General features: G+C 59.6%; 1 protein-coding gene across 1 annotated transcript; it reads right to left on the reverse strand.

Annotated features, from left to right (window-relative positions):
• Positions 1-6,620: 6,620 nt before the first annotated feature.
• REEP4 (receptor accessory protein 4) lies at positions 6,621-10,753 on the reverse strand. Its single transcript, XM_001914703.5, has 8 exons — positions 10,133-10,753; positions 9,244-9,316; positions 8,775-8,851; positions 8,562-8,682; positions 8,022-8,135; positions 7,495-7,627; positions 7,186-7,343; positions 6,621-7,101 (listed from the first exon to the last, which is right to left on the reverse strand). The coding sequence occupies exons 1-8, from the start codon at positions 10,162-10,164 to the stop codon at positions 7,036-7,038; spliced, it is 774 nt and encodes a 257-aa protein (XP_001914738.1). The 5' UTR covers positions 10,165-10,753; the 3' UTR covers positions 6,621-7,035.
• Between the last annotated feature and the right edge of the window lie 2,492 nt (positions 10,754-13,245).

The following is a 13,245-nucleotide window of genomic DNA, read 5'->3' on the forward strand; positions in this document are numbered from 1 at the left end:
GGGGAAGCTGCTCCGCCGGTTTCCTCCTCCAGCACCCTGCGGGAAACAGGAGCCCGTGATTCGGCGGCCCCGCCTGGGCCTGCCCCCTCCCAGGCCCCGGGGGCTTCCGCCAACGCCCCGGCGATGCCACCGGCTGCGCACGGGGAGAATGAGCCCTTTGTTCCCCCCTCCCCCCCGCGGCACCCGGGCGCCTGCCGAGAGAGGCTCCCCTGGGGCAGCGTGCCAGCTTCCCAGCCGCCCCACCCTCCCGTGGGCCCGGCCCCGGAGCCTGGCAGGCGGGCAGCACCCCCACCATAGGTGCCAAGCCCGGGAACTGGAGCAAAGGGCGGGAGGGGCCGGACCAGGCCATGGTGGGGCGGGGTGCCCCTAGGGGTGCTAGGGCACGGCCGCTGGGAGGGGGCAGTGCCAGAGCTGGCAGGGGCAGTCGGGTTCTCACGGGTCAGGGATGGGTGCTCTGACCCACGCCAGCTGCCCCATGCCTGCTGGACCACTCGCTCCTGGTCCTTTCCAGTTCTGACACATGGGCACACCCTACCAGCCGGTGTCTGCCGTGCCTGGTCCTCACGCGGCCAAGCTGCTCTTCACGTTCCCACCCAAGCTTCCTCCCAGGGCCCAAAGGCACAGTGTCCTGTGTTAACAGTTCTGGGAAGGTCTAGGATCTAGTGTCCCTGCTCTAAGGGCCTCAGTTTCACCAAGTGTCTGGAGAGGAGGTGGGACCTGATGAGCTCCACCACCTGCTCCAGCCTGGTGTTCTGGGGGTCTGCCCCATCCCGTGTTCCTGGTGCTTCCAGGCCTAGGGCTGGAGAGGAGCCCATGGGCGTGGCTCCTGGGAGGGAACAGAGAAGAGAGAGGAAATGGGAAAGCAGGGCACCCTCCACCCTCCACCCGAGGAAGCATCCCGGCTCCTCTGCGGGGGTGGTTCCAGAGCACAGACACAAACAGACGGATTCAAACACACACAGACAGATTCAGACACACAGAAACCCACACGCCCAACAGGCGCTTCCCTTCCCCTCAGGCACCCACCTCCCACCCCACGAGGACTCTGCCTCCCTGTGGAAGCCATCCTCGGCCTGCCTTCACTCAACCTGGTTCAGAGGTAGCACCACCCCACCCAGCCCCATCCCATCCAAGGGATGAGTTCTCGGATGGCTCCAGCCTGGTCCCAGGTCATACCCCATCCCTGGAGAGGGGAGCCAGGAGGAGCCTTCCTCCCAAGAGACTGGAGAGGAGGCAGTTGAGGGGAAGAGGAGGGGTTCCGAGGAGAGGAGGCCTGAAGGGACTGGCACCAGGCAGGACTTGGGTCATGTTGGCATAGATTCACTTAGCCCCTTTGCCTCCCCCCAGAGGCCCGTTCTGTGGCAGGGCAGGCTGGTAGGGGTTGTTTACATGGCTAAGTTATTAACACTCCCTTCCTCCCCCAGCTCTCCTGAGGGTGGCCCGGACCTGACTGTGCCAGGGGAAATGACTGCGGAGGGTCTAACACTGACTGCAATCCCAAGGCCCCAAGCCCCAGCCTCTGCTCCCAGGCTGGCTCCAAGGAGCAGACGAGGGGCTGGGGAGTGCCTGTGGTCCCCCATCTGTGTCCTCTGGCAGCTGAAGCTTGTGGGAGAGTCCGGGTTGGGGGGAGATTCCTACAGCTTGGGGCCTGGAAGAGGCTGGGCAGGGCAGGGTGAGAGCCTGGGCTGTCTGGGTCCCTAAGGACCTGTCACTGTCATCCCCAAAGGGGACAGGGACTGTCCCGGGGGAGGACAGACACGTCCCCCACCTCACCCCCCGTTGCTATGTCTGCTTTGTTAGGTCACCGTCTGTGGACTAGACCGGGACTCTCAGGACAGGTTTCTGAAATGCCCAGGGGCCACGGGTGGCAGGGGTGGGGGGGGCGGGGAAGAAGCCCTGTTCCATCCTCAACGGCTCCCCATCCTGCTCCCCAGGCCCACCAAGCCTTGTAGCCGACTGTTCTGTGCCTGAAGACAGAGCAGAGCTGAGGAGACACACAAAAGACAAACACACAAGGAAAGCCACACACGCGTGGACACAATGCTGAATTCGTGGACAAAGGCAAACTGACCAGCACCTCCAGCCATGTGGGGGCCCACCCCGGCCCCACCCCGACCCCTGGAGCACTGACACACTGATATACACATTCATGCTGACACGCACAGCAGCACTCAGAGCCACTGCCCTGGCGCTGTCCCCAGAGCCCCTTACCTGGGCAAGCACTGTGCCCTCGGGTGGAGCAGCCCCCTGCCCAGGGGAGGGCAGCAGGCGGGGGCGGGGGAAGGAGCCCCGGAGAGTCAGGCCAAGCTGCCACTAATCCGGGCGGGGAGGGGGGGGGGGCACCCACGTCAGAGCGGGGACTGCCGGGTGGAGGGCATCTGAGGACATCCCCTCCCACACACGCGGCCGTCTGGGCACCTAGCCCTGCTTCCCCGGCCCCTCCATCCTTCAGACAGCTGAGACTGGCCTCCCCCCACCCCCCCCACCCTTGTGGCAATGCCTGGGGCGGGGGCATGGGGGAGGGGGAATTCTGGGGAGAATTCTCCCAGGCCCCCAGGGAGGAGGAGAGGAAGGGAAGTGTGGAGATGCTCTTAGAGCCAGGAGGAAGCTCTGCAGCCATGCCCCCTCCGTTCTCACCCACCCAACCCACATCCCTGACCTAATTCCTCTTCTCAGTGGAACCTCCCCAAGGCCCCTCCTCCTTCCCCCCGGCCCCCCTGCTGCAATCTAACCACCCCCTTCTGCCCCAGGCCAAGGACCTTCTGCCTAACAACCCCAGTTCTGCCCCCTGAATTTCCTGAGCAGCGGGCATCATCTCCTGCCCTGCTTCTGCCCCTTACCAGCTATTGGCATTGCAGTCCCTGATGTGGGTGGGGGACAGTGGGTGAGAACCCGAGTGCTCATCTCCTCAACCCCCTCAAGGGTGTGGCAGTGCCAGCTAGGACTCCCCAACTTAGCCTGGGCCAGGGCTGTGTTGAAACAAGAGGCTAACTACACAGCCACCACTGAGAGTGACAGCAAAAAATACAGCAGGGGGGCCAGTGCACCTGGAGGTCAGAGGCAGGGAAGGGGGACCAGGACATGGAGGGGCCACAGGCTGAGAGGGGCTGAAGAGGCAGGGAGACAGAGGAGTCGCCTGACAGGTCCAAGGGATGGTGGGCGGGGGGAAGGAGGGAAAAGGGAGGCTGGAATGAAAGGCCACTTGCACCTGGGAACCTGGGGGCAGTGGAGGTGGCCCTCAGAAGCAGGCAAGGTGGGTAGAGAGGCTAAAGAGTGAGCCCGCAAACCAAGCAGGCCTGGAACCTGGGTCCAGCAGAGGTGTGTGATTCCAAGGGGGCGGGCCAAGGCTGCTGCCTCTCCTTACCCAGTGCTCAGCCTGGAGCCTGGCACACCCGTGCTCCAGGCCAGTTGGAATGGAGGCCCAGCCCAGATCCTGCCTGGAACAGAGGCAGTGGACACACTGGTGGATAACAGAAAGTTGAAGGCTGTGGTCAGGCCAGAGCACAGCCTACCCTCCCGGAGGGGCCAGGAACCCCATGCACAGGGAGGCAGCGCCGGGCAGTGTCTCAGTGACTCTCGGAAGGACAGGGAAGGCTGTGAGGGAAGCCCAGCCCACGCCCAGTGCCCCGGTCCTGGGATCACGTGTATGCGTGGCCAGACAGTCCTCCAGAATTTGGAATTCTCTGCGCCCCTTCCCTTCTGGCCCCAGGATGTCTTGGAACCTGTAGGACTGAAGCAGTCATTCGCCTGTGGTGGGCACCAAGGAGATGCAGGGCACAAAGATGGAAGCACAAGCCGTCCGCACCTGGACGAGCTTATACTCAGCGTATTTGCTCTTTTACCAGCAAACTGTCACTGAAGGCTCTTAGGTATCAGGCCCCGTGCCAGGCAGTGGGGTGACTATTGGAGTCGAGCATGTTAACAAATGATTACAAGGTGCTTCTAGTCCCCCCCTGGGGAAGGCCAGGGAGCTTCATGCAGGCAGTGATGCTGGAGCTCAGAAGTAGGAGAACAAGTGGGCCATCACCAGCCACACATGTTCGACAATGTTTCACTTTGGCTAAACTAGCACTTGTTCCAGGCTGGGATACAAGTGAATAAGGTGCAAGCCCGTTCCTTCTGCAGTCACAATGCAGTGGGAGAGAAAACACCATGTGCTCAAGGCAGAAACGGGAGTCCATGCAGGAACAGAGGGGGCATGGTCTGGAGGGCTTCCTGGGGAAAGTAATGTCTGAGTGGGGTTCAAAGGGCAAACAGGAATATGACCGAGTTGGGTGGGGGAGGAAGAGCATGTCAGGGGAACAGCATGGAGCCACCAGACCATCAGGATTGATGAGGGGAACACAAAGCAATTCAGGCTTAGGGGAGGCCAGTCAGGAGGAGAGGGGAGGATGGTGGACACACCAGCACAGGCCACGGCATTGTGTGCCTTGGACGGGGTGAGCGGGCCAGCAATCAGGAGCCTTGGGAGCTTGAGGAGGGGTTGGCAAGTCAGGGAAGGCTTCTCAGAGAAAGCAGGTCTTGAAAGAAAGCCACAACAGGCCTGGAAAGAAAGACTGTTGGGAGGGTAGGAGATTCAGATGGCTGGAGCACAGGCCTGGAGGCTGATGCTGGGGTGACTATGATGTGCTCAGGAGACAGAGGAGCGGCTTGGCCCAAGGAAGGAGCTGTGGGGCCGCAGGGCTCACGAGGAAGCTGCAGGGCATCCTGGGCCTGAGGAAGCATCAGCCGTTCAGCCCAGGGGCCCAAGTGACCCTAGGAATGAGGGCAGGGGAAGCCCTAGCTCCTATGGAAGCTCCCTCACCACCCTACACCTTCAGGCCTCTCCCCAACCTCCACTCCCTTTGAATTTTTGTTTCATTCTGCTGGCTCATCACATCCTCCTTTGTTTTGTTCTCCCAGTTCAGGGCTGTGGATCCTGCCATTCCACCTCTACCAAGGCAACTTCTGGGCAGGCTTGCATCAGGAGACAGGGCCCCAACCTAAGTCAGCATGATCGTGCACAAGTTGCTGCACCTCTCCAACTCTCAGTTTTTCCACCTGTAAAATGGGTTTAACCCTACCTAATAGGCTTGTCGAGAGGAGTTAAGGAAACCATCTCTGTAAAATGCCCAGCACAAAGTCACGCACACAACCAGTGTTTGATATGTGCTAGTCTCTTTCTCCTCGCCTCCCAGGCAAGAAACATCTCATTTACTTAAGTCCCGCACAGCAGTTCAGTACGCCGGCTCTGAAGCCAGACTGGCTGGTTCAAAGCGCAATTCTGCCACTTATTAGCTGTGTGACCTCAGGCAAATTACCTGCCCTCCTGGTGCCTGTTTTACCATTTGTAAAATGGAAATTATAATAGTACAGACCTCTTGAAATTGTTGTGAGGATTAAATTACTATGTGTCGGGGCTTAGAGGAGCACGTTCTCGGTGGAGCCATTACTAGATTTTGCATCCCTAGTATCTTGAAACATGCCTGGTACCTGACAGATGTTCAATAAAGATTTTTTGAATGAATAAATGAAGAGATAAGGCAACATCATGATGCAAGAGAACGCCAAGATAGGAAGTCACTGAACACCAGTATGTGAGGAGCTAAACCACCCTGGCAGATTAAGCGCCTCTTCCAACTAAAACCCGGATAATCCCCACACCAGGAGTTAACCCACACTCCTCAGTCACTCGGGGTTACCACGCCATTTCCCTCTTGCCGCCAACACTCTCACCCACCTGTTTGCTTAGTCAAAGGTGGGAAGGAAGAGCTGCCATGGGGGTGGGAGAGTGGAGCAGCCCTGGGACCCTGAGGTGAGGCCAGCATGTAGGGGCAGGAGGGCAGAGCCCGCGCCACTGCCCCAGGAATTAGAGGAGGGGAAGGAGTGGAGCCAGCCCAGGCAAAGAGCCTGGGTCTTCAGAGAAGAGAGGAGACTGATGGATGGAGCAGGCTGAGGACCAATGAGCAAAAGCAGCAGGGGGGGGCCACTGGAGGCTGCGCTGGAGCTCCCCATCCTCCCTCCAGCAGCCAGTTGCCAGCCCCCTGCAGGGCAAGGCTCTGGCCAGCCCTCGAGCGCCGCCCTCATTGACCTGGAAGCCGGGGGCAGTCCAGACCCTGTCAGCTGCTGCCCTCTTGCGGCCACTCCACAGAGCTGCAATGCTTCCAGGGTTACTAGCATTTACAGGAACTCAGCGCCCCTCTCCCTCAGGAGCACCTAGAGACCCTCAAAGGCCCATGGAAGAAGGTGGGCTCCCCAGGCCTAATCTGTGCACAGATCCAGATAATTCCCAAAGGATCACACTGCCTGAGCTCCCTACACACCTTCGCTCTCACTGGTTTCTACTTCCTGTCAAGACCCAATCCTATCTGCCCCCGACCAGTCTTCTTAAACTCTGACCCCTCTCTGGGCTGGTCCCCTCACTCTCCCATCTATGTTCTTTGAGGTCCCCAAGAGCTTTCAATGACAGTCCTTGCTGCCTCACAACTATTTTGTCAATGGCAATCTCCCCTGGAAGACTGGGCCCCTCTGGCAGTCTGTCTGTCCTTTTAGCCCTCGTCCTAGGCCGAGCCTGGCCTTAGCAGACTGTGTAATAATGTGTGTGCTGTGAGGACTTGCAATACAAACCAGGAGAACAACACTTTCATGTAGCTATTTATCAAAACTGCACAAACCTGACCTCATTCACCAACACAAAACATACAACCAGGATACACACAAGGCCTTGGAGAAGGCTGTCAAGTATTTGGAAGGACAAGAAGGAATGAACACAGCTGGCAAGGTTTTGGGTTTCATTTGCAGGGGTCTGGGGAGGGCTCTGGTCCCACACCCGGAAGGCGGAGGGATGAGAAGGGCAGTAAACAGCAGCGTGGGCCCAGCCCGCTTTGGCCCATAGCCAGTACGTCCCTGCGTGTGGCCCGTAACCAAGAGCAGGAGCCGGCAGGGCAGAGCCCGGGCAGCTGGTGCGGATAGCCTGGACGTGCAGCCAGAGGCTCCTCAAACAGCCCCCAGCACCCTGCAGGGCCCGAGGTAAGACTGGGCCGGGCTCTGCAGACCCTAGCTGTCCATGTCTGAGGGCACGGTCTTTTTCCTCGTCCGAACCTTCAGGGAGCGTGAGGTGCCCTGGGGGAGAGAGCAGGCACACCATGAGAGGTCTGGGCTGACGTCCAGGGCAGCCATCTCCCTTGTCCCTTCCTTGCCACTGACCTCCCGCACCAGCGGCTTCTTCCTGCTCACACGCAGGCTCTGGCTGCGGCTCAGAGGCTTCTCTCGGGGGGGCCGGGTTTGTGGCTGCGGAACTACCTCTGTATCGGACCAACACTCGCCATCAGTGTCACTGTCCTGCAGGCCCCCTGACCGGTACCCTGTGTGAAGGAGAGGGAGGCAGCGCTGGGCATTTGCACAGTCTGAAGGCCTGGGGCCGAGCCAGGCCTTCCTGTAGCCCTGGGGGAAACCACAGCTTGCATGGAGGATGTCATTCTTCTGGGGACAGCTCTGGTCCCTCTGCCCACTCACCGATGGGTGGCCTGCAGTGGGGAACCTGGTCCTCCAGGTAGAGGGGATCCTGGTAGGTGGGGGCAGTATCAGGGATGGAGCGCAGGTCCTGCATGGAGAAGCTCCGCAGCCTTCCAGCCAGCGCACCCTGACTCTGCAAGGCATGGGGAGCTGCTGTGTCACCTGGAGGGAGGGGCACGGCTCCCAGCAGGAAGAGACTTCAGCCCAGGGAAGTCAACAGGTGACCTGCAGGTAGTCACTGGGGCACCGGCCTCACAACTGAGAGCAACTCGGCAAGCTTCTAGCCCCAGGCCTTTGTGGCACCAACAGGAAACTAAGGCCCAGAGAGCAGGAGCGGCCACTCGCAGTTAGTGTCAGAGCCAGGGAAGTCTGAACTCCATGCGCCATGCTCCTGCCAATACTCCACCTGCCACCTCTCACCCCTGTTCCCCAGCACAGACAGCTGCTATCTCTCGGCTCCCTGACAGTGAACTAGACTCGCCCAAAAGGCACTGGAGAGGGTGCTGGAGGACGGGGGCCCAGGGCACCTTGGTGGCAGCCTGCACAGCGGCTGAAGCAGCAATGTTGAGGCCCCGCTTCCCAAAGCTGAGCACTGTCTCATAGCTGCGCTCCTTGGCCTGCACAATGTAGGTGTCGATCTCCTGCAGAACAGGGAGGAGGAGAGCTCAGGTGGACAGCTGGAGTCACTCTTCCTCTGCAGCCCCAGAGAAGCCACTGCATGCCACACCTCCCAGCCCACCCCCACCCACAGTGCACCCACAACCACCCCGACCCACCCACTCACCCACTCCTACACCTCAATGAATGGCCATGCCACATCCTCTGCCCCCACCATCCCCAAAACAACTTCCAGCTGACGTTTCACACCCTCAAAAGGTCATTCACATGTGCCCCGACTTGATTATCCCAAAAGAGGAAGAAGGCTAGGCTCCGTCAAGATCCCACAGCTAAAGAGCAGCAGGACTAGGATTAGAACCCAGGTGTCCTTCAGTGTCCCGAAGCCCAAGTCCAGGGCTCCTTCCCTCACACCCTGCCATGCTCTCCTCCCTGCCTTCACGCTGCGGCACCTTCTCATGGCGGGACAAGGATGGGTGGACGAACTTGCGGTAAAGCAGGCTGGCCCCCTTGGTGTAGGGCGAGAGCAGCCACAGCACAAAAGCAATCTTGATCTCGTAGTAGAAAGGGAACCTGTCAGAGCACAGCGGGACAAGGTTAGCCAGGGAGCCAGGCCAAGGGTGGGCCACCACTCACCATGGCCCACAGCCCCCCTACACCCATACCAGGAAATAAAGATGTCCATGAAGGTCTCCACTGCCATGAAGAGTGCAAAGACTATCCAGTACATCATCCACCGGACCTGGGAGGCAGGGGGCAGAGGTCAGGAGCCAGTGGCTGAGCCTGCTGAGCCAACTCCCCTGTCCTGGGCTGACCCAGCCCAGAGATTCCAGAGAGCCTGTCCCACTGCATTCCCTTGGCATCTGGCTGGCCCTAGAGAGTTGCCTCTGAAACACTGCTACTCATTCCTGTACCCACCTGCAATGGGCTTCACCCACAAGATCCTGCACAGGCACCCAAAAGCCCACCCTTCATCCACACCCACTCACTCAAGCTACACCACCCGATTTTATGCCCCTGGAGGAGGGGGAGGCCAGCTCAGACCTTTCCCACCCTGCCAAGTCCTACCATACCCACCAAAGCTTTCGTCCCACCCCACCTGAGTCAAGCCTTCCTGCCCACCCCCACACTCACATATTCACGAATGTTCTTGGTCTTCACAGCCTTGTACGAAGCATAAGCTGGGTACAGCAGCCCAAATACCAGCCTAGAAGAGCAGCCAGAAAAGAGACAGGGAGAGTGAGGGGCACCATGCCCCACTGCCCTTCACCAGGTGGCCGCCTCCCTCTCGGTGTGAGGTGGCAGTGCCTACCCTGTTCTCCCCCCTGGCTTGCACAACCTGCACCTGAGTCAGTGCCCTGGAAGCTGCCCTCCCCACCTTGCTGTTTACAAACATCCCAAGCCTGCCCAGGCCTGCCCTGGTGGCCCAGGGATACATGATGAAGGGACAGCACACAGTCACTCAACAAGGCCGGTGGGAGGCAGACTTCTGAGCTGGTGAGAGCACCAGACTGTCCCCTCCCATGGACGTGCAATCCAGCCCAGGGCCACCAGACCAGCACTGCCACGGTGCAGACAGCCAGGTGCTGGAGTACTGAAAGGTGACGAGGACAGAGCGGGACGCCGAGGCCAGGGTGGTGAGTCACGTGACTGACTACTCAGCCGGGAAGCAGGCACCTGGATTCTCCGCCCACAACGTGCCACCACACCTGGTGTTTGCCCAAGGGCTGAGGGCCGGCCTGTGGTCGTCCGCCCCACGCACCCGTCTGCAGTGTGTGAGTTCGGGAGGGATCGCCATCAGCACGGGAGGCTTTGGGGGTAGGGGGACAAGTACGCCCTGCTGGATGCCGAGCGCATGCCCGCAAGGCCGTTAACCCTTGTGGCGAGTGGAGGAAGGGCGGGGGGGAGGGACAGGTGTGACCGAGCTTAGAAAGTCCCCTTTCTCACCAGACGTTCCCAGCTTCCACCCCAGGGGCGGACTGGCACCCGGGGCTAGAGGGAGTTTGAGAACTGCCGTACTCACACCACCAGGCGACAGATCATCCAGGACACCATCCTGCAGCCTCGGGGGTGAAGGGAGACCACCCAAGAAGACGCCAAGAGGCACGCTCCCGCGGGGCCAGGATGGGGAGTCAGTGGAGGAGCGGGAACGGAAGGGGCACCCCCAAATCGGAACCTGCCGCTCCCTAACTCCGCAGAGCGGCTAGCCGGAAGAAGGGGGAGCCCAGCAGGCCGGGCAGGCAGGCCACACACGGAGGCACCGGCCGGGAGCCGGTACCGGCTGGCGCGCTCTTCTGCCCGCCGCGCCGCCCGGCAGTCACGACTCGCGCTGCTTGCCGCGGGGAGCCAGGCGTTCGGCCCTCGCGGGGCACCACGGCGGGTCCGGGCCGGGGGTGGTGGGTCGCAGTCCTCGCCCGAACGGTCCCCGCGGTCCAGGCGCCTGGCCCGCCGCGGGGCGGAGTTCCCAGCTCACTTGAAAGTTGCACGGCGCCCGGCTCTGCCCAACCCGGGTCGCCGGCGCCGGGCGCAGGCGCGCTGCAGCCCCGGGGGCGGGGCGAGGGTGGGGGCGGGGCGAGCGCCCTGCTCCTTAAAGCGGCGACGCTCCGCCGCCTCGCAGGTGGGCCCCGAAGATTGAGCAGCCCTCCTAAGCGGGAAAATTAGGGTATGAGATGCGGCAAAAAAAAAAAAAAACAAAAAAAAACAAGGTGGGGCGGTGGAAGGAGGAAAAAGGAAATTTGAACTCAAGGTTTCGTGGTCTTCACTGGCTTCCCCCTTTTGCCTTGTTTTTCCCCTCTGTAAAATGGGAATGGGCTTATGATGGGCCAGGGTCCCCCCTCAAGGCCCAGGCACAAAAGTGGCTTGGCTGAGTGCCAGCAAATCCGGCTCTTGCACCACTGGGTCAGCAGTCAGGAAACGCCTCAAAGACGCTGAGTTGACCTATAGGGAAAGTGGGGAGAAAGTATGGGTGAGGGAACCTGAGGGACTCATCGCGCCCACCCGACTCACCCTGAAGAGTGGGCTTTGGGAGGGAGTTGACTTCGCGGTGGGATACCGGTCCAGGGCCCACACGCCTGCGCAGGCTGACCACGATGATTTCAGAGCTTCCAGGCAGAGGCCCTAGCCCCCCATGCCTTCTTCCCCAGAAGTTTGAATAGGTGGAAACGTATTCCTGTGAGTCCAGAACACAAGTATCCCTGAGGGCTTCATAGCATCAACGATGCCCATTTTGAAGTGCATTTTTGTGCGCAGGGTCTTGATCCTTTTTTCCCATTTAGGAAATAGGCTTGCTCAGTGACGAAAAGAAGCTTGCCCAACGTCACCTGGTGGCACTTGTTGGATAAACGTTTGGCTTGATCCGTCGTCTGAGGGCGGCCCTGGGAGGGGACAGGGAACGGGGGAGCCCCCCGCCCCCCGGAGGGAGGTGTATACCTGGAAGACGACAGGAAGCTCAAAAGAGAAGGCAAACTTTGCTGCCTCTACAACTTTCCACGTGGGGTTGCATTCTTTGTACCTCTTCTGCTTAGGGCCTCATGCCTCACTCTGACAATGGGTAACACAGCATTCCCCTCCTCCCTGCTCCCCCAGCCTCGCCTCTGCCTCAGGGCCTGAGGTGAGGGCGACAGCAGAGCTGCCGAGAGCTGTGGAGTGGGAAACTTGGCAGTTATTACTTTTTATTAGAGCCATATTAACACCCACCACCTATCAAAAGGATGGAATAGGCAATGATGGGGCCAGGGAAAGGAGGTTTCTTGGGAATAAATAAACACACATAATGATTATATGGTCTTAATTATTATCATCAGTTTTATTGCTGTTGCTGGGTGTGAGAGCTTGCAGTGAAACCGGACACAGGAGAAACTCCCCCGAGGCCCTAAGGCCTCCCTCTCCCTGCCTAACCAGCCCCTCACTCTGGGCCCAGCTCCTACCCTACATTGGAGGAACGCCCAAGAGCTAGGATCCCACCATCCATCTCTAGGCATAGACATTGTAATCGAGGTGAAAAGTATCCTTGTCTCCTTGGAGCAGAAGGATGTGACTGACTCAGTAGGGGACAAGCTCAGGAGGAGCAGAGGGTTGCCGAAGAGGGAATAGCCATCCGTTCTTTGGAGGTGAGGGTACCTGGGCTGACCGTGGGCATGTGAGCCACAGGTACTTTGTACCTGCTACAGAACGGCCTCCTCTCCACCAGCTGCCCTCCAGAGTCGCACACCTGACCTCAGCATCACAGGCCTCTCTTTCCCTCCAATTCACTGGGTTCTCGAGAAGCTCTCCTGTGCCCACTCTAAGCCCACCCAGCTAGGAAGGTCTCTTGGTGGAGACTCCTGGTGCCGGTGACTGTGCTTGGGACATCTAAGGGACAAGATGTCAGAGGTCTGCTCCTGAAAACAGGGCTCAGCCTGGAGGGGTGTGCGGCTGGCAGCTGAGGGGTGCCCCCCTCCTAGGCTTTGGCAGATTGAGTGGACTCTGCCTCTCACGGCCTTTGGTCCTGAGCTGTTGACACAGTCACTCGGTTACCCTGGGTTGCTAAGCAGCTCTCTGGACACACAGATGACCCCCAGGACAGGTGACCAGCAAGCATACAGACAGCTCCATTCCCCACGTGCAGAAAGCTGGCCATTCAGGGAGACAAGTGTCTCCGACCCCTGGGAGGAGCCCTGGTGGGGGGCAGGGGCTAAGGTCAGAGTGATATTTATCATTCTACTGGGCAAGAGAGTGCCAATGTGTCTTGGAGACAACTCACTTTCCCTGGCAACCTCTCCCTGGCACAGCATGAGGCCCTTTCCCCATTTGAAAAAGCAGGACAGACATTCCCAGGACAGTGTGGCTGCGAGACCCAAGGGGCACCTGCTAAGCCAAGAGCACATGAATGTGGTTTGAGGAGGTGGGAACTCAGACATGTCCCCTGTGAGATTCCCCATTGTGAGGAGTGGTCAGGGCAGGTTGGCTGGGCATCTGAGGCTACAGGTAAGACACAGGGTACAGGGGCTCTGGGTCTGAGGATGGGTAAGGACCCCTAATCCACAGGCAGAAGTTCTCCCCAAAGAGCAACCTCCACTCCCACAAAGCACCCTTCTCTGAGCCACCTCTATATTTCTTATAGGCCTACAGACCAATAAAAATCATAGTTCTGTGCCA

The sequence above is a fragment of the Equus caballus genome, chromosome 2 (genome assembly GCF_041296265.1).
Source record: "Equus caballus isolate H_3958 breed thoroughbred chromosome 2, TB-T2T, whole genome shotgun sequence".
Taxonomy (NCBI): Eukaryota; Metazoa; Chordata; class Mammalia; order Perissodactyla; family Equidae; genus Equus; species Equus caballus.

Excerpts from the sequence above, each read along its gene's own strand:
- REEP4 (XM_001914703.5), bottom strand. The coding sequence starts at position 10,164 with ATGGTGTCCTGGATGATCTGTCGCCTGGTGGT. Across the intron at positions 7,344-7,494 it reads CCACTGCAGGCCACCCATCG|GGTACCGGTCAGGGGGCCTG; the intron begins GTGAGTGGGCAG and ends TCCTTCACACAG. Across the intron at positions 7,102-7,185 it reads AGAAGCCGCTGGTGCGGGAG|GGCACCTCACGCTCCCTGAA; the intron begins GTCAGTGGCAAG and ends TCTCTCCCCCAG.